Source organism: Agelaius tricolor, unplaced genomic scaffold, assembly GCF_023055355.1.
Source record: "Agelaius tricolor isolate 1412-34295 unplaced genomic scaffold, bAgeTri1.0.p SCAF_32, whole genome shotgun sequence".
Classification (NCBI taxonomy): domain Eukaryota; kingdom Metazoa; phylum Chordata; class Aves; order Passeriformes; family Icteridae; genus Agelaius; species Agelaius tricolor.
Window position 1 is genome coordinate 3,585,462 of NW_027269292.1, and position 21,257 is coordinate 3,606,718.

Consider the following 21,257-nt stretch of genomic DNA (forward strand, 5'->3'; position numbering starts at 1 on the left):
GGGCTTTAAAATCAAGTCTAGATTAATAATTAAAAAATGATTATTGAAAACCTGTTTGATAACTGAAGGGTTTGAGCTGAGGGCTGAATCATGGGAAGTACAGTAGGTCCATGAAGAGGAATGTGCAGGAAGATGGCCACTGTTTCCTTTTTTTTGTATTCTACTGCTTTGAATTGTTTTCTGTTTCTTCATTGCTTTTTTATTTGCATCCATTTATTCCAGCAGGATTCTCATTTGCACCCATTCTAATAGTGCTGCTGATCTCTACATAAAGGATTATTTACATCCATATGTAGAAGCAGGCAATCCCCAGGCAAGACCTCTCAGGTATTTTTTTAAGGCTTATTATATATCTGTGAAATACTATTCTTAAGAAAAGGTGTCTATAAAAAAAGGTTAAAGAACTTCTAAAAATAAAAAATAAAAGCATATTGGCATTACCAGCAGTGCATTTAAAAACAGCCTAAAAGGAATATGAAATATTGTAACATAATTTTTGGTCATTTGTTAAATAAAAATAAAGACATCCTTTTTTAAGCTTTTATTATTCTGTTGATAAATGTGTCTTTCCTAATGAGCAAACTTTTGATACACTCCTCTAAAAGCTATTATGATAAAATAAAATGGATTTTGGTTGTGTTTTAATTTTTGAAAAATTTGACTCACAATTACAAGGCTGATTTGGAAATGGGCTCCCCACCTTGACTTCTTGGAGAAACATTTTGATGTCATAGGAGAAATGTGTGAAAGTAGTTTGGCCTCTTCTGATAAATCAGTGTGAAGTGATTATTTATATATTGAAATGTACTTACTTAATGTGTGTTGGGGAAATTGGTTTAGGAAAAAACAAAAAGAAGCAGAATCTCAAGAGCAAGGAGGGCAAGCTTGCATGGAAATAGTTAAGGAGGATTTATTTATGGGCATAAATCTGCTCCTGGGAACGTTTTGCCCAGTAATCACAATGTATACTTTCTACTGCTAACTTGGTGTATATGTATTTTAAATTATGGGCATCATTTCTAAATGCCAGTGGGTGAGTTTATAATATTACTAAGAAAAGGACTCTGTGTTTACTTGCTAGCTATTAAAAGCCATCCTGGATGTATATTTTATGCAATGGCAGTAAAGCCAATGAAGTTATGTGAAAAGGCTGCATTTGCAACAGGTGTAAATTCTCTTAGGTCTGTTGGCTTTGGTTGCCATGTGACATTTTACAGACACTGAGGGTCTGGCCAAGGGAAGGAAGGCAGTGTTGGTTTTTAAAAGTTGTCTTTGATCTGGTTGTGTTTCAACACAGATTGTCTTAAGGTGATTTGTAAAGCACCTTGGGATGAAAAGACTTCATGGAGTCTTAATTTTCTGAAGGGAAAAATATGTGTAATAGACCCTTTTGGAATATTGAAGTGTGATTTAACAGTGTTTTTTAACAGTGCAAGGAGTTAAATACAGTTTTATTGTTGCCACGTCGTTGCTGCCTTGTTTTCAGCTGTGTAGTCCAGTCTCAGAATTATGAAAAACATAAAAAATGGTATTTTTCTTATGGTTAAAATTTATTTTGATATTTGCTAAGAGAATCACAGAATGTAACTTAAAAGTCGCTGAATGCTTGAATTCAAATTTCATTGTTGTAGTATTTATTATAAACAGAAAGTGCTGCTATAGTGTGATGCTGTTCAAATAGTCAGGACACCTCTATTAAAAATTGAAGTTTAAGAAAATGGAGGCACCTCTGGAGTTGTGTATATATGTTAATGGATCCACAAGTATGTATGGTTCAAATAAAAAATCTGACAGATAATGTTGTTTGAGCACAAAGTGCATTAACCTGCTCTGGCAGGAGTTAAAGGTCAGTTTTTCTGAATCTGAACTGGAGGTGTGTGAGACTCCCAGTTCAAAATTATTTCTGGATGTACCTCCCTTATTGACTGTTGTAAAGGTGTATTTTCAAATTAAAATCATTACTGTTAGATTAAACAGGGGGATCTGAGCCTCTGCAGCATTTAAAAGGAAACATCAAGTGGAGTGGAAGCAGTGAATTATTCAAGGTAGATGTGCTGCTTGCAGAGTTCATTGTGTTTCTAAATAACTGAACACTGCTGTAGATTTTATCCCTTATTTGCTCTACAAGTGATGAGTTGGCTTAGTGGGGAGCAACACAATATTTTATAATATTTATGTTGTTTTTAAAGAAGGAAAGCTAAATTATTTAACATTTTGTACTGAAAACCATGTAGATCTTTCCGTGGGTAAGATGTACATTAAATAAATTATCCTGTCAGTGATGTGACATAAAAGTTTGAAAAGTAGAGTTTGTGGAGCTTTTTGTTTAAATATCAAGTTATAAATTTGTATTATCTCTTAATAAAATAGCTTCCTATGCCCTTTGGAAAATACAGAGAGAACAGTGAGAATTTATGTTAAATCTAAATTCTGCACCTAAATGAAATACCAGCAAAGCCTGAAGGCCAAATTCTCATCGTCCTGATGCCCATAAACAAATTATTACCCAGAAAAAACCTGTACCCCTGGGTTTGATTAGATGAGTCAACTGTATTAGGGGCACACTCCAAAATCTGCCTTTTACTGGAGAAGCTTGACACTGAAACAATTTCATATACTCACATAAATGAATGCAGAAATGTTTCTGAAGGAATGAAACCAAACCCAAGCTACAGCTGGGAGGAGAGAGCCTGGGTTAAGGGCTTCTGTTTGATGGTGAGCCACCTGATTTTTAGTGTGCAGGAGCAGCCAGGCACCTTTAGATGGTGAGTCAGAGCTGTAAGAGGGAGTAATTGGCTCCTGATTTGTATTTTCTTTCACTCCCTGGATATGCCTGTCTCCATCAGCTGCTGGAACCTTCTGGAGGTGGCTGCTGAGGCAGGAGAATTCAGATTATCACCCTCTCCTAAAAACTCCAGCAAGCAGATAGCAGCAATTCCTCTGTATTCTGCTGGGCAGTGGTTGAGGTATTATTATAATATGAATTCACTGTTATTCTACTTGCATATTTCAGATTCAGTTGTTTCCATACACTGGAATACTAAGGGAAAAGGAAAGAGGTTGATCCAGCCTTTATCTGTATATTGAGTGTTTTTATTTATTCCTAAGCATGGTCTTGCTTAGGAATAAATAAAACTAATATCTTCAGTTCAGCAGTGTCAAAAAATAAGTTAGTTCTGTTAAAAATATCTCACTGAAACCCCTTCAGTTCATTTTTTACTACTTTGAGCATAACATTCATGTGTAAATTCTGCATATATCCTGGAACCAGGTACCTTTAGTATGTGGCTGCTAGCTAAGAATTATCCAGGTTATAAAAAATAATCCATAGGAGCCAGAGTTGAATTAGAAAAGAAAGCAAACAGCAACCCAGACCAAGAACCCCCAGCAGGTTTTAAAATTCCATTGCCCCCTTTTCCAAATGAGTTCTTGTACTGAAAATGGAATTAATTCATCTTACCAAACATTAGTTTGGAAAATAAATTACTCTTCTGCCAATGACTTTTTTGTTGAAACTCTAGCTTCCATCTAAAAGGAAAAAGGGATTAAAAAAAGAGAACTTTCAAGTTGTAGGACAGGTTTTTCACATTTTCTGCATCTCAAGGAATATATTTATTTGTGAGAATGAGCCTCTCTCTGGAGATGGATCTAAAGAAATGGAAGAGGGAAATCACAGGTGCTTTTAAAGTTTCCTTGAGGCTTCTTGGGACTTGTTAGATTTATATTTTTTAGTGGTCTCTTAACAGAGACATGAAATTACCCTGCTAGATTGCTTTCCCTCTGAGTTTTTGTGCTCTTTTTACTTGAGGGATTTCAGGTGAGAAGTGCCAGCACCAAAGCTGAGGAGGTGGGATGTATCCCAGCAAGGTTTATTGGAGTGCAGAGTCCTGGCCTTTCTGTTCTGGACTGAGAGGAGTCAAGTTCAGAACAGGGAAAAGAAATTTTGAAAACTGAAGTTTATTCCTCATTGTTGTAAGGAGTCACCAGAAGAAGTCACTGTCGTAGGACAGGAGTGCAAATTAAACTTTTCAGCCTTCCTCAGAGGTTCTGACTCCAGACTCCCCCTTTATTACATTTTAGAAGTGTATTTTAAGTGGCTTAGAAGCAATCCCAGCCTGGAACTACTTGATTTGACTAACACTTAGTTGAAATAGTTGGGGAAAATTTCTTTTGTGCTGCCATGGCAGGGAAGGTGCTGGAAGCACAGGCAGGTCAGCTGCCAGCTCCTTGCATTGCCCATTGGCTGGAGATGCACAGAAATTGAGGCTTCTGTTGCAGATACCCAGATGCCACACTTAGAAATAAATTTCCAAAGGAAATGCAGATTCCTTGCATGTTAACCAAGCATTAAATACAGTGGATATATTCAGTGCCTTTGCAGAAGATTGAGTCCCTATCTATAATCTGGGATTTCCATTTTGAGGCAATGCTCCATGTATGTGCCAGTAATTTCACTGCCTGTGGTTTGGGTAAACCTTACCCTGCAAGGTTTTCATTCCTCCAGAATTAAAGCCTTGATATGAGGCACATGATGGGAGTAAATCTCTCTTGTAAGCTGTGGTTGGGTTTGGGTTCTGTGCAAAGAACAAATTGGTACAAAGTGGATGCAGCCTTTTCCCAAATAATAATAAAATGTGTTGTGGGTACTAATGAGTGTTTTGATTAGTAGCTCCCTGACTCTGCTCATGCAGGGTTAAGACTAAACATTTTTGAAGTTTAGTCTTTTGTTAATCAGGAGTTAAGGGCATGTTGCAGGGTGAAATGTTATGATTTGTGTTAAGCTGGTAAACCCCATTTTTGTAATTGGTTCTTCCAACTTTGAGAAAAAAAACCTCACCTAATAATGAAATTGTGGGTGATTTTATTAGCCCAAGTTGCACCTGAGAAAGAAAGTCCTTGTTCAGTGAATCTTAACTTCTCTCATGACATTTTCGAAGTAGTCACATCTGTCAGGTGTTTTTATGCCAGTGGTGAATAATAGCTCTGGGATACCTATTTGATCTCACATCAAAATAAAAGAAATTAATGGGTAAGCAGCAATGCAGTTTGAAATGCTGTCAGCCAATCTGTGAGTCACCCACAGTTGAATTTTTGTAATAAAAGACAGTGCATGGTATAATAATGTCTAATAACCATAATATTTTGCATTTCAATAGCACCTTTCATCCAAGAATCTCAAAGTGCTTTACAAACATAAACTCCCAATAAACTCAGTAATGCTCACAGTACTCCTGTGAGATGATGGGTAAGTATAACCTCAGTTAAGGTTGGGAAAGTGAAGCACAAAAGCTGAGGATAAAACAGCTGGGATAAGTGGAGCAGGGGTTATCTTGCTCCCTTGTTGTAGCTGTTAGGCCATGACTTGGTGCAATAACAGTTTATCAAATAAAGCTCATCCCTTTGATAGCTGAGAAGAAATAAATATGAGGGGTAACATTAGAAGCCTCTTGTTCTGAGAATGACTCAGGGGTGTGGGGGTTGTTCCTGCTCTGAACCCAGATTTACCTGGAGTTACCTTTGGTCTCCAGTGCGGATTTGCCTTGGTTGTGTTGTCAAATCAAAAGTCCTTCAGGGTACTGAGGTGCCTTTGAGTTTCATTTTGTCCAAAATGGGCAATGTATCTTCACAAACCAGATCTATTCTAGTGCTGGTACTCGTTTCTCTCACATCACATGGAGCTCAGCTGTAATTTTCAGACGTGGGTGGACATGTGATATCCAGAGTCCAGCCAGTGCAATCATGCTCTGCAATTAGCTGCATAATTACACATTTCCAAACACTTTATTAATGATTTGGGATTTGAACTACGGGTGCAGGAGAAATAAAATAATGAATAGATAAACTGAACAGCATTAAATCCTATATTTAGAACTGAAATTATTTTAATTAATTTCATCTTTGGAAATTAAATTTAAGCTTTAATTTCTGTACAATAATTTCTTGTAGTTTAAAGGTTCTACTGCAGATTTATAGTTCTTGATAGAGATTATGGTGGTGAGGAACACCTGATGGAGGTGTCACAGGGCACCTTTATCCAGCTCCTTGCAGGATGTGTTCACCCTGTGGAGTTACCTGTGCCCTGTGTTCTGGGGCACAGCCTTTGTGTCTTCTGTGTTTCTCTTCCATGTAGCCAAACTGGCTGTAACAGGTCATCCCTTCCTGAGAAAAATTCATCACTGATGCCATGGGATGGTGGTTCAAATGACCTGATGTGTCGTGGAAGGGTGTCTGAAATCCAGTCCATGTCCTTATATTTTAGACTCCAGCCAAACTTCTGGCACTGTTTTCCCATTCTTTTATCCAGAGTATCACAGTTATGGCCCTGTATGATATAAAGATGAATCCACCTCATGTTTGGTTTGTAGAATTCAGACAACACAGGGGATGGGTGGGAGGAACAGCAGGATTTGAATGTATTTCATGTATCAGCTGCAGTGGCTAAGATGGGCAGACCACTGCCAGGTCCATACTCTGGGCTATAGTGCTATAGTTCCATTTCAGGTCAGCAAATATTTATTAAAAATGAGTTTATTGTAAATTTAAAATTAAATAGGCATTGATGTGAGGATCACAGGACATAAATATTTGAAGAATTTACAGATGTCTATATGTGAAATTAAACCTGCTAACTGTTCATATAAAACCTGCTAACTGTTCATATATGTAAAACTGCACTGCAATTATAGAAAGTGAATCCAAAACATTTTAGCATGTAATTCTGCATAGTTGTGCCATTTTGCTTCTTGAAGATGATACTTCTTTTTCAGAAAACAGAATATTTGTTTGAAATATTTGAAATATTAGGCAGTGTTCAAAGCTGATGGAAAATAAACCCCTTTTTCTTTCCTAGGGTATATTTCCGAAATCGCTGGGTAAAGACTGTTCACCCAGTTGTGCATCAGTACTGTTTGATTTCAAGCACACATTCCACCTTTCAGATGCCACAGAAAGAAGACATTCTTAAGCAACGAGTAGTAGTTGTTACTTTAAACACATCACAGTATCTGTGTCAGCTGGATCTTGAACCAGGTAAGATAATTTCCAGACAGGAAGAGTCCATGCTTAAGAAATATCTCCCTCTTGCCACTGTTGGTTCCCTACCCAATTCTTGGAACTGTTAAAAAATAAAGTAAACAATGATAATCTTAAAATGCTTGTTTGTTTTTTTATGAATAAATGTTTATTACAAAGCTGTAAACTGCTGGCATTCTAATTAACCTTTTGCTTGTTTTTTTTTTTTTTTTCCTTCTTAAAAAAAATTAAATAAAGAAGCAGTACTATCTATGATTTGGTATTTCTGACATCCAAGAGGGAAAATTCTGTTTGAGATTCTGACTTTGAATATTATGCTCATTAAGGTCATTACTCAGTGGAGCATGTAAGCATAAATAACAGAGAGCTTTTTCCCCTTGTTTTGTGAATTGTTTAGCTTTGCAAGCAACTCCCACACATACAAACCCTGTCTTTGTTAACATGATACATTTAGGGTTGTTTTCTAAACTGAAAGATATTAGACTGATTTTTTGGGGCAGAGGCTGCTTAGGGTTTATTATTTTCCTGATCTCCAAATTAAATCCATCTGCTTTTTGGAGAATATGGAATTTCTTTACATGAGTTGTTAGGATTAGTTTTTTATGGCTACATTTAAGCATTTGTTGCAACAGAGAAAACTAATATGGAATTTATGGTAAATATTTTTGGATCTTTAGATAGAAATAGCTGCTTTGTTTGGCAGCAGGCTGTGTACAGTCATGCCATAGCAATGTCTGTGCAGCTGTATGAAATTCATATTTTCCAAAGAAAATTGCTGCATTTTTATGTATGTAATCTGAATTGGATGGTGCACCAAGTCCTCTAATGCTTTGTTTTAAACCTTAATATATCACAGACATCAATGTATAAAACCACTTCTGTACCTATCCTGAGTTTAGATTTCATAAAGTACAAGTCTACAGTGGCCAAGTTTCTTTTCAAGCACATTTCTCCAGTGCATAGATTCCCACCAAACTTTTGGTCCAATATTATCACAAGATTGAATTTAAATTTTCCTTCAACTTCTGTTCCTTTTTTCCTCCCCCAACATTCCTTTAAGCCCATAACCAGCAAAGTGCTCAGGTATGTGTGCAATTTTAATGGGAAATTTAGTATACAAAATAATTACTAGGACTCAAGTACATGAGGAATTCCTTGTCACTGTCCAAAGCTCTTCAAGTCTCATGGTGGCAAAATAACTTTCAGATTTGAGAAACTTCTTGAGGGATGGTCTGCCAAGAGATATTTCCTCTTGGGGTAAGGAGGGTTCAGATAAAACATGTGTTTAATTTCGTGTGTATCACAGAAAGAGGCAGACCTGGGGGCTCCTGCTGATGTCACTGGCCACCAGGTGACCACTGTTGGTCCTTTGATGGGTGTGAAAATTGTGTGGTTTTCAGTAGCTGCTAGAAATTAATTTGTGTAAGCCATACTTTTTTAAATTCTAGTTTTGGTTACTATCAGAATACAGAATGTTAAGTTCAAGTTCTTGTTTTCAATATTCATTTTATCAAATTTCAAGTTTCATTTATTTGTGATATCTGTGTTTTACAGGGTTTTTTACACACATTCTGTTAGATGAAGCTGCTCAAGCTATGGAGTGTGAAACGATTATGCCTCTAGCATTAGCTAATAAAAACACAAGAATTGTCTTGGCTGGAGACCATATGCAGGTAAGAGCTGTGCAATTGTTGAGTATGGAGTGCATATGTATAATATTTGTATTTATCTATTTAAGTCATTTATGTGCACCAAATCATAGAATAGATGGGGAAGCCAAGGAGAATTCCAGGGATGTTATTTAAGATATGAGGTTATTTATTACAGTCAGAAGTTTATGACTGCTATTCCCTGCTGATTTTCAAAAGAATTCAAGAATATGGAGAATTTGGATTGAGAGAACTTGTAAGTTTTGATTAGAAGCATCTAATCTGGTGAAGATTTGAACAAGTGAGAAATAGGAAACTGAAATTAGCCAGTGCTTTTATGTTGCTGCAAAGTGCCTGGGAGCTGCTTGGTTTGGAGAGTCTCAAACACTGATTCTGCCTGTCATTTTTCAGCCTGTAGGCATGAGAAAGCATGCTTGGAAAAGTCAGCTTTACTTGCTTTATTGATTTAGGCCAGATTTATTTGTTTTTATAGATTTGCCTTTAATTCTCCTTGCATCTCACAGTAACAGTAGGGTGGATGTGTGCTTTGGTACAGTAACAAACTCAGAGTGGTGTTGCCACCTATGATTTATTACTGCTGGATCATTTCAATGATATTAATAATGCCAAGTAGTGGGGTAGTGCTTTTTAAATACTACTCTCAAAATGCTTTTCAAGAGCTCAGAATTCTTACTTCAGGCTTGATCTCATCAGCCCAGCTGTGTGGATGAATTCCTCCCAGGGCCTGTGTGTCTCAGGCTGCTGTGTAGATCAGGGTCCTACAGAAGATCCTCTATCAGGTGTCCAGTATTTAAATTACAAAAACTAATAGGTAGCTGAATCATATGAATTCAGAATGACAAAATAGATTGGTTTAATTTCTACACTTGGAAATTGTATTTTAAGAATCTAATTTTCATCTTCTTTGGTTCTATTTTTCCTGCTGTAGTAGATGTTGGTTTTATTGTTAAACAAGCCCAGTAGGAGTTTAGTGTAACAGTAAATAGGTCACTGGGTTTTTGTTTTTTCAACAACATTTCTATTTAAGTTTTTAAATGGTACTAAAATTTCTTTGTTTTCTGATTTGTACTATTTGTGGTAATAACTGAATTGTAGAAGTGGTTGTCAGAATAATGGTGTAATGTCATTCTAACAGTTGGGAGTGTTAAACTTAAATAGAAGGGTTCTTTGCATAGTTATTGAGTATTTTATTGTTCCTTTAAGACCATGCTGGTCTTTTGTTACTTCTCTGGGAGGCAGGAGCATTTCTTTGGAATAACCATGGTCTGTGTCTTCCAGCGATGAACGTCCCGTGAAAGGGAGGTTTCACTTTTGGGTTGATGCAAATACATATGTTGGGAGCATGAAATTCCGAGTCCACCCATTTAGTTACATTTTCTTTGTGTGTGTGTGTCTATTACAGCTCAGTCCTTTTGTCTACAGTGAATTTGCCAGGGAGAGAAACCTCCACGTTTCCTTGCTCGACCGGCTCTACGAGCACTACCCTGCCGAGTTCCCGTGCAGGATCCTGCTCTGTGAGAACTATCGCTCCCATGAAGCAATCATCAAGTAGGTGTGAACTTTTTCACTCTATCACCTGCTTCTCCTGACTGCTGCCAGTGAACAAAAGAGCCAAGCACAGCTGAAGTGTTTCTGGCATGAAATCTTACTTGGTTCAAAGTTAATTAGTAATTCTGTGTGGTCGTTTGGACTCCTTAGAGCAGCTGCCAGGGCTGTGGGACAGAGCCCTCATTCAGGTTGGGCTTGCACACTAAACCAAAGAAGAGCCAACTTTCCCTTTTTAACCACCCAGCAGTTTATTATATAGGCTCTGTGCTCCTTTGAACCATTTCAGAATTTTAGATGTACTGGGGATGATTATCTTGGAATGGTAAGCTGTGGGCAATGTAAGGAACATATGGATATCCAACTGTGAATGGAAAAAATAGGTCAAATTTTGAGCATGTTTCTTTACTGTTGACATCTTTTATTACTTCTTTCAAGACACATTAATCAGTGGGTTTGCATTTTTATGCTATGATAAACTAATGGCTGCCAGTGTAATGAGCTCATCCATGAGCTGTGCTGGAAAGAATAAGTGCAATCATGGGGAAAAATGCTAAAGTTTAAATCCTGGCTCAAATATGTACTGAGGAATATTATGTTGGTATCCAGTCATACTAATTAGGTTATCGCTGTGTTCAAAGCAAAAGCAGAAATATTTAAGTGCTTTGGGGAATCAAAAGTGAGAATGTAAAATATTTTTTTACATAGCTTGATCTGTCTTCACTTTATGGACTTTGTAGTTATAGGCAGAGTGCTGCTTAATTTCTTACCCATATTTTGAGTTTCTGAGTTTGAAATGAGAGAACATCTGTAAAGGAAGGGATCATTTCAGCTTTTCTTTAGAGATCACTTCCTTGTCATTTACCTCAGAAAGATCATGAAAATTCACTTCAGCAGCTGGAGTTCAGACAGGGAGTTCCAAGAAAGAACCACGTTGTTGAAGGCTGAGATGAGGATGCAGAAACACCACTGGGGCTGGTTGGCTCTCTGCTCAAAGTCCAGTGTGCCCAATTCCACTGGGAAGTGTTGCTGTGGGAGGTGAAACCAGCTGAGCACTCTCATGGTGGTCCCTTTAGGAGATGTCTCAAGTCTCCTTTTTGTGTATTGTGGAATTTCCCCTGACAAATGGGACCATGACACTTAGGACAGAAGTGTAGGAAGATGAAGGGCTCATTAATCATCTCTACCTCACTGAAGCAGAGACACCATGAGAAATAGAGGAAAGAAGGAGCCATTAGTTCAGCCTGACTTTGGAGCTGTAATTGGGAAAAACAGCCCATACAGAAAAGTTTTGTTGTTTAATGAGATCTCATTACTGAAAGTTAATGTGCAGAAGAGATGGTCAGTTTTGCCCCCTGGCTGCTGTGGAGTGACTGCTGCAGCCTAACCCAGAGAGGAGCCCAATGTTCTTCAGGGCTGTCCAGGCTAAGGCAGTTCAGGTCAGGGTGGGCTGCAGTGCTTTGGTGGTGATTTGGTAGCAGAAAAGTTTCTGTGGCTTTTCCATGAGCAGCTGTTTCCATCTCAAGCTGCAGTAGCTGGAATCCTGGAAGAGCTGGATGGACCCACCAGCTACACAGCCTCCTGCTTTGGTTGTCTTCATGTCAGGCTCTGCTCAGGTTTCTGCAGCCTCTGAGTGATATCCAAAGAAAATTAGGGTTGGAGGCTGAGCATTGAAAGTGAGATGATCCCAAAATCCACTCATTACTGGAAGCCAGTGCATTAATTTAGCTCTGCTGTGCAATAACATTTACAACACTCTGCAGCCTCTCCTTGCTGCCTTTTTATCTCGTTCCATTCAGGTTGCCTTCTTCCCTCCTGCTTTTCACCATGAAGTAGTTCTTGCCTCATTTCTTTTTCAGTCAGGGGAACTCTGTTCTGGTTGTGTTTCTGGTCTCCAGCAACACAGATCAGCCTGGAGTAGAAGTCACAGCAGAAAAGCTTGGTTGACAGCTGAGCACTTGGCCTGCGTCGTGCTCAGTGCCCACAAAATCTGTAGTAAATTTATCTTCCAAGTTCAATAACTCTTAACTGACATGAGCAAGCTCATTGTCCAGCCTGGGGAATAACCAGTGCCAGACAGCAAGTGTTCTTTTTGCCAATTTCCAGCCATCAGAACTTCTGAGTGAAACATCAGTGAGAATGTTCATAACTTTGTTGAGCTTTAGATGAGAGGAGAAAACAGCCTTTGTAGAAAAAGTGTTGGAGAAGCATATTTTAGTGCCTTCTGCTGTGTCTGTAGAAGGGAAATATCAGTTCAGAGAAATCATTTGAAGAGGCTGAATAGTAATCAGTGGTTCTGTTTTCCTTATGAAGTATTTTGTGGTTGCATATTTCATCAGGGAGATTTGCATATTTTATCAGTGAGCTCATGTGTAGACTCCACATTTTCCCCTGTTTTGCCTTGTTACAGTTACACATCTGAACTTTTCTATGAAGGCAAATTGATGGCAAGTGGAAAGCAGCCAGCACACAAAGATTTCTACCCTTTGACTTTCTTCACAGCACGTGGAGAAGATGTGCAAGAAAAAAATAGTACAGCTTTTTACAATAATGCAGAGGTAACTCTTCTTTGCTTTTACTGTTGATTGTTTTTTTAAAGCTCCACTTCCCCAAATTTACTGGTTTATGCTCAGTGTGGGTGGAAGACATAAATTGTCCTCTACTAGGAGAGTGGAACATGGAGTTTGCTAAACATGATGTAATGAAAATTGCAATTGTAGTAAACATTTCCACTAATTTACCTTCTTTTTTTTCTCTGCAAATTATAAGCTGCATCTCATTCTCCCAGGCTCATTCTTCAGGAGAGAAGATTTGTCTTTCCTGATAATTTATGTGACATTCTGATAGATGTATCTTAGCAACTGAGAGTAACTGCAATTTGAAGTAAAACTTAGATTTCTTTGACTGTTGTAGAAATGTTCCCACTCAGATAAGAGTCCTCAGGAGTAACATTTCACATTTCCTTTAATATGTTTAGGATCAGTGTCTAAATGATAATGTGCAGATGAGATTCTTTTAGGTGAGAATTTATTCTCTATCTGTTTGTTTCACGTAGATTTATTGGTATTCTTCAAAAATTACTTTCATTCTCATTCCTTCCCTTGTGTTTAGAAGAACCAAACAAGCCAAGCCCACAAAAACAAACACATGCAGCAGCACCCACCTCCCACCTTCTGCCTTGATAATGCTTTTCATAGTGGAAGATGCCTTTTTCCAGTCACCTCCAGTTAGGGAGAGAGGGAAAATCAAAGAAATAGCAGTGATTTTCATAAGTTTGGGAGGCATTTCTGGGTAGTGCTTGTTATGAACACTGCAGAACTGCCTGTTTTTCCTTGTTGATCATGGTGGGGTTCCTCTGCTGCACAATTTGAAACCTGCTTGTTGTTGTTGTGCTGCACTTGTTAAACATTCTTTGCTGCATTCAAATATCTTCTGAAATAAGAAGCTCCAGTGACTTCTGGACACCTGACTGCTTTCATTAATCTACTTGGATTGCTTTGCCATTTAAAACAAAGTTGTAAAGGACCTAAAAATACCTTCAGTGGCCAAGTAACTGTCTGAAAACTGTGAGTCATTAATGGCCACAGGCAGAAATGAAGGACAACGGCTCCTTAAACACCAGCAGGAAGAACTGGAATTAGATGATGAGGGAGTTTTTTTCTGTTTGACCCTTAATGGATGTTTGCATTGGGGCATCTTGTGGTTCATTGATGCCTATATTAAGAATTATTCTGGGAAATGCACTTTCCCTTGTCGGTCTTCATTTTAAAATTTCCCTGTGTAGTAATAATTCTATATACATACCTAGAAGCTATATCCTTTCAGAGAATCTTGCCAAAATACCTACAATAGATCCTTATTTTTGTGCTATGGTTTTTATAGATATCAAAGTTTATTCTAATAGCTTTTGTCAGCAGAGCTGGCTTTTAAATGCAAGGATTGATGTCACAAAAACATTCAGGACTTGCTTAAAAACACTCCCATATTTTCACTATCCTCTGAAATTGCCAAAAATAAACTATTTGTGACTTTTTAAGGATTAACAGATTTTTTTTTCTTCTTTAAGAGGCTGAGCCTGCATTTGAGATGCTGTAGGAAAACAGCACCATGAATTATCGTGCTTTAAATAGCTGGAGAAATATTTATTGAATGTAAATTAAAAAAAAAAACAAAAAGGAAAAGGAGTCACAAACCTTGTGTAAGGTTCCTCAGAAATGCCTTGTGCAGTGCAGTACCTGAGCTGCTCTGGCAGGAGGTTACTTGGAGGCTGTCTCCTCACAGGGGGAGGTTTTCAGGTGTTAATACACATTACTCTTCTCAGGTAGCACATTTCATAATATTTCACAGAGAGGAACTAGCAGTTGATGAATTATCTGAAACTCCCAATGGTATCCTTTGGAATGGGAGATCATTGTGCTCTCCTATACAGATGCTGTGTCTAGAGTTATCAGACATGATAAGATGACATATATCAAATACAGAATACAAATTAAATTACAGCAATTTGGGCAGTACATTTACTTACAGAAATAAGTTGAAGTATGGCAAGAAAGGTCTAAGTGCACTTGACATTTTTGTAAGAACCTAAAAATTAAAATTAGGATTAATAATGTAATTTTGAAGTCTGTAATTTTAACTGAGAAAATTTAGTTCAAGCTAAAAAAGGGTGCTGTACAGTGAATACATTGTTTTACTCCAGGATACTTCAGAGCATCCCTGTAGGATGCAGTAGTATCATTGCTTGTGCAACACTGTGTCATGTGTCTCAAAGCCTTAAAGCTCAAATTCCCTTTCCATATCAAAGAGCGCTGCTCAGTGGGACACAACTGTTAAGAATGCTGCCTTTTTCCCCAGGTGTTTGAAGTGGTGGAGCGTGTGGAGGAGCTGAGGAGGAAGTGGCCAGTGGCCTGGGGCAAGCTGGACGATGGCAGCATCGGGGTGGTGACCCCGTACGCTGACCAGGTGTTCCGCATCCGCGCCGAGCTGCGCAAGAAGCGCCTGTCCGACGTCAGCGTGGAGAGGGTGCTCAACGTGCAGGGTGAGCACTGGGCTGGCCGAGGGGAAATGGGCCTGCTGCTGTCATAACTTCATAAAATTACCCTGGAGCTTGCTAAAATTGCCCTAAAGCCGTGGGAGCAAAAGGAGAGCTGTGGTGCAGGTGTTGCTCCAGCACTGACCATCAGCTCGATGGATGTGAGGTGTGAGATTGATCTCAGTTATCTCAGTGGATGTGAGATTTATCTTTTCTCAAAAAGATATCTTTATCTTTTCTCAGAATTAAGTTCAGCCTTGCTTAAAAAATAAGTTGAGTGAAAATTGTGGAAACCAATAGGATTTTAACAGAATTTTAATGTTTATAACAAACTGATAGGTTTTAGAGTTCCAAATACAAATGGAACAGAGCTTTAGCCTCAAAATGTTTTACTGATTATCTTTTCCATCTGTGGAATCTTTACTGATTTCTTTTCCATCTGTGGAATAAACTGCAAGGAGTCTAAAAATTTAGGTGTTTCTTCCTGAAATCACATTGATAACAAGGATTTTGTGTAGGCATAGCCTGTTGCTAGGTTGCACTTCTAGTCAGTAATAAACAAAGGCAGATGATAAAGTAACTGAGTGACAGTGAGTGGTTTGCTCTGTTTTTTCATGGTGGATATTAATGCATTTGAGAAATTTAAAAATATGAATCAAGAATGTCCAGAATTTATTTTTAAGGTAGAATAAATAAATTCAAGATTGGTTATTGACTCATAGGCAATGCTGTAAAGATAATTACCATTTCAGAAAGTTCAGGAGTGATTAATATCAAGGTGGAAAAGTAAGTTTTTTAAAGAGGAAATATTCTTGTAATGGAATATGCTATTTATAGTGCATCTTTTAAAATTTTTAAATCTTATTATTCTTGCATAAAGCTCTTCATGGGAAGGGTAGCTATGAGTTCAGAACATCTAGGTGTGAAATCTGGCTGGCAAGGGCAGTGGTCTGGCCATGGCAGGAGCAGAAATAGCAACAATTATCTCAGAGATGTTTTTTGTTTCATTTTAGGAAAACAGTTCAGAGTTTTGTTCCTCAGCACAGTACGAACACGGCACACATGCAAACATAAGCAAACTCCAATTAAAAGGAAAGAGCAGTTACTGGAGGATTCAACAGAAGACTTGGATTATGGTTTTCTGTCTAATTACAAACTTCTCAACACTGCCATTACAAGAGCACAATCCTTAGTAGCTGTGGTTGGAGATCCTATTGCTTTATGTTCCATTGGAAGATGCAGGTACTTTCTCTATGTTCCTTGCTTAATCAGGGCTAAGGGTACTGGAAAATGGGTTTATTTGGTGGATTTAGCAAAGTGAGGGCTGTCATCATGTGTAACAGGGAAAAATGTGAGATACCTACACCTGGCCATGGACAAATTGTCCTTTCATATATTTACAATTGCTCAGATTTTCACTTAACAATTGAACATGCTTAATTTTACTTTCTAATAGGGGTTTTTGTATACCCATTACAATTTTATATACAAATAAAGGTAATGCATAATTAGGAGTTTAAAATTGTGATTTGAATATTGTGGCAGTCATAGGATGGTAGAAGACTTGAAAAACATTATTTATGTTTTGATAGGTCTTCATGACACTAGGAACAAACTCGTTAAGATTTGAGTAGATTTACATTTTATAGACCTAAATGAAGAAATGTGAAAAATGCTGAGATATGTAAACACTTAATGATATGTTAAAGGTTCCAACTTCTTGTTCTTCAAAGGGTTTTTTTCGATGGAGGAGCTGAAATTTTGAGATGATCAGAGATAAACCCTGCAGCTTATTCTCCAAGAGAGGAAACAGTGCACTGACTACATTATTAAAATAAAGCTAAAAATACATGTTAGTTGTTATATCTATGTTGTGTTCTACTTTCCTGAGCAATGCTTCTGCTGCTGTGCTGAAAAGGGATGTGATTTTCAAAGATTACAGTTGAAAAAGCCAAATGGAATTCAAACCTTTGTTTACTGTATTTGTGAAATATAACCTGAATTTCACCACTTCCCTGCTGGGGCCATGTCAGGGATGTCTGTACAAGAATGCAGTGATCTGCTTTAAATGGCTTCTGACATCTTACTGACAGAGAAATAATTGTGGGTTTAATTCACTTTTCCCTTACCTGGTTGAGTTTTTTAGGCAAGGGGTGGTTTATGTAATGAGCTGATGAGAAGGGCCTCTGTGCCTCCCAAGTGCTCCTTCAAAGTATTTGAAATAGGGTGTGCAAAAACTTAATAAAATAAAAATATAGGCTGTCAGCATGGTAAATAAATTACAGTGCTGGCAGTTAAGGATTTGGTTTGCATTTTGAAGACCAGCAGCTGTTTATAGATGTAGAGCTGCTCCAAATTATAAAACTGAAAGATAATTAAGAAACAAGGAGCACTGGAACTTTATTAAGATGTATCTCGAGCTTTCCCTTTAATACACCATTGTCTTGTTTCACTGAATAATTGAACATTCACTCTTTGAAAATAGTGCTGGAGGGGCTCAGGGAGGCTGCTGGGAAGATGGTTCTTTTTTAGTCCAACAGGAGTAGAGAAGTCTGAAAGAAGTGACATTTCGTTAGGAAAACCAGACCTCAAAAAAGTTGAGAGTGTACTTGAATTTTATAAATATTCTAATACCTGTCAAAATGAGTCAAGGCTGTAATGATAGTTGTAGAGAGCTTTGTGAAGTATGCCCAGGGTAATCATTACATTCCTGTGTGCTCCAGCTGGACTAGACAGAGCTGTTTTGGCAGACACCCCCTTTAAACTCCCGAGCACACTCAGAGGCAGCAGGGTTTTATTCTCTGTTCTTACACCCCAGAACAAGTGTTCCATGTGTAGAGAGACTGCTTGGGGCATTCTCAGCATTCTCAGCAAAAGTGGATGGGTCTCAGTGGATTTGGGGTACTTGGCAGTAGGTTTGGTGACTGAATTGATTAATCAGAGGGAATTCCATCATTAAAGCATCCCGGTGATGCATTGAATTTTGGGTTTTAATTCTCATTTAAAACCTTGCAAGATCTATTTGCCTTAGAGCAAAATGCAGAAAAAGGGCCAACCTGCAGCCTGAATTTTAAAAGAGCATTTCTTGCCTCTATGAAATCACAACAGATATGGGCTTTTAGGGAAAACAATCCTGAATTCTTAAAAACATCACTAGCATCCCAGCATTCTTGCAAGACAGACATTTGTTCTTTCTCACAAAGTCAGCTACTCAGCAAAATGTGACACTGCTGGTACAATTAGTCTGCTGCAATCCCTCATTTTGCAGGTTTTGGGGAAAGAACAGAGCTTGCTGATAGGCCAGACCTATTACTGAAGGGTGAACAAGCAGGAGTTATAGTCAAGCACACCTTTACCCTTGACATTTTTGAAAGAGACAGCTCAGTCAGGTTTGTTGGGTTTTTTTTAAAGTGACATCTTCAGACCTTATTAAATAACTTTTAAGCTTCAGTAACTTCACCCAAAAAGTTCCTTTGAGGTTAAAAAAAAATCATAAGTGTAAAATTTTGTGTAGACCCTGCTATGGGTGTTAACAAAAAAAAAGACTTTTCTTTTATATAGCAGTAGAAAGATACATCATGAGAAAGCAGAAGACAGGGAGGAATGTTCTTTTATTACATGGTTTGAAAAACCCCTTCATCCTCCAAAAAGTTGGAAACAGAATTTTCATAGACAAGTTATGCATCATCTGATGGTTGTTTTCCTAGCTCAGAAATACTTCTGTATGTACAGAAAAATCTGACACGCACTAAAGTTCATGCTTTTGTTTGTTTTCCACTAGAGGATCTCAAAGAATCTCTAGAAACTCCCCAAAATATTAATTTTCACATGCTTCTGAAGTGTTTCACAAGAGTGGTTTTGAGGGCATATCTGAAAACCCTTTGTATTTGTTTTTTGTTAGCTTTGGTATTTGTTACACTGAAGGATCTGCCTAAATTCAGAGAATGTTCTTGACATCTTCTGGGACTGAGAATCTGTGTAATTCCTGTCACTATTTGAGCTTCAGTAAATGCCTTAAATCATACATTCCAGAATTTTAAGCATGGAGTTGGCTGTTTTTGGTTTTCTAGGAAAAAGTTCTGAGTTGGAGCTGTCCATGGCATTAATACCAAACGTGGTACCCAGCCAGGGCTGTGACTGCTGCCCATGGACAGAGCTGTGTGTGATTTGGAGTGCCTGGGGAGCTCTGCACTGTGCTCTGGGGCTCAGCTCAGGGAGCAGGCTCAGGGGGGATGGACTGGAGTGTAAAATCAGCACACACAAACAATAAAAGTGTCCCACGGTTACGTTCAATCTGTTTGCATTTTAGTAACAGCCACCCAGCTTTCCTCACTGTCTGTAAAAATCATTTCCATAGGAAATTCTGGGAGAGGTTCATTGCCCTGTGCCACGAGAATGAAAGTCTTCATGGCATCACGTTTGAGCAGATCAAGGCTCAGCTGGAAGCTCTGGAGTTGAAGAAAACCTACGTGTTGAACCCCCTGGCCCCCGAGTTCATCCCCCGCGCGCTGCGGCACCAGCACTCAGCCAACCCCAGCAAACAGCAGCAGTCACCTCCAAAGGTACAGACTTCTGGGCATGCCCTCTGGCAGCAGCTGGGAGGGAATCTGCACAAATAACATGAAAGGTTTATGGAACAAGCTGTTTGTTTTAAAATTGCATCAGTGCAATCAGGTATGAATGCAAATTCCAGAGGGATCCTCAGCTCTAGGCTTGTGTTATCATGAAGTTTTTAGCAATATAGCTTGGGGTTGTCCAAGCCTTGTTTCCTTACTGCAGCACACCTTGGCTCACTCTGGCCTGTTCATTGGCAGTTTTGCAGTGACCCTGGAGAACTTCAGCCCTGGAAACTCAGGATTTAGATATAAACCAGATTAAACCCTCTGAGCAAGAGCCAGTCCCTGTCCCAAGCTGTGCTCTGACTGTATCCCAAGAAACAACAGGTTGATACAGATGGTGGCAAGGAGTAAAAGAAGCCAACAAAATAGTAGCCAAAAGGGATTTGGTTTGGTCTAAAAATCACATTTAAAATTCAAGAACTTAAGTTATGTAAGATAATTTTTGATGTAATTAAAAATATGTTGTAAACTGGTTTATTGCATAGATTAGCTCAGTGATAATGTCCTTCAGAAGACCAGATTTCATTAGCATCAAGAGGACAGAAAGATAAAATTACCTCTGAGTGGTAATTTCATCAGCTCTTTTTATAAAAGCAGGTGAAGAAGTGATGAAAATACATAACTTCCCTAGGATGATAAAGAACAACACTAAATTTTAGAGCTTTCTTGGAGGGTGATATATTAGTAATGAATTCTGTTTTAATAATTCTTTGTAGTTTATATCAAAATCATTTGGGTTGTAATTTAATTAAATTGTGTTTAGAGATGGAACTGAAATGCAGGTTGTCAGCTTTGTGATGAACTCAGTGTACAGGAAGGAAGAACTGCACATATTTCCCATAGCTTTGCATTTTTGTTCCAGGCTGTATCATTGAAATGAAATTTCTATGACAGGTTTTTTTAATACAAAGAGGAAAGCCTTCCCTTTGGCAGTCCTTCCCAAAAGGGAGCTTGTAAGGGAGAACATTTGGTTTCTTCATCAAGATGCACGCATTACTTTCTGAAACAAACAGCAGATTTCTAAAGCTTCTAGTCATGTGTCAAAACACTGGGCCTACAGAAAACCAGAAATTACAAAATTGTCTTTAAAAGCCACTGCTGCACTCTCATTTTTCATGAGCTCTTCAGTCTTTTCCTTAATAATAGAATGTCATTATTAATACTTTTAGTTTCCTAAATGAAAAGAAAAAAGTACTTGAAAATGCAGGTATAGTACATTTAGAAAAAAAAGGGGAGTGAGTGTTGGGGAAAGTGAGAGTCTTGTAAGTAGACAGCTCTGTTTATTTTGCTTTAGTTTGTTGGTAAACTAAGCCCTTGTGCTGTTCCAACTGCCAACACTCTATTTTCATCTTAAGATCT

General features: G+C 38.2%; 1 protein-coding gene across 6 annotated transcripts in view; it reads left to right on the forward strand.

The window, feature by feature from the left end:
• HELZ (helicase with zinc finger) overlaps positions 1 to 21,257 on the forward strand; it is an 85,387-nt gene that overhangs the window by 47,340 nt on the left and 16,790 nt on the right. For 5 of the 6 annotated variants that reach the window (XM_071451186.1, XM_071451189.1, XM_071451190.1 and 2 more), the window contains 8 exons: positions 223 to 327; positions 6,851 to 7,029; positions 8,587 to 8,705; positions 10,105 to 10,250; positions 12,658 to 12,805; positions 15,102 to 15,285; positions 16,293 to 16,521; positions 19,637 to 19,841. In XM_071451186.1, coding sequence (XP_071307287.1) covers positions 223 to 327; positions 6,851 to 7,029; positions 8,587 to 8,705; positions 10,105 to 10,250; positions 12,658 to 12,805; positions 15,102 to 15,285; positions 16,293 to 16,521; positions 19,637 to 19,841 — 1,315 coding nt within the window. The remainder of the gene's footprint in view (positions 1 to 222; positions 328 to 6,850; positions 7,030 to 8,586; positions 8,706 to 10,104; positions 10,251 to 12,657; positions 12,806 to 15,101; positions 15,286 to 16,292; positions 16,522 to 19,636; positions 19,842 to 21,257) is intronic. The other variant, XM_071451188.1, reaches the window with a different exon arrangement.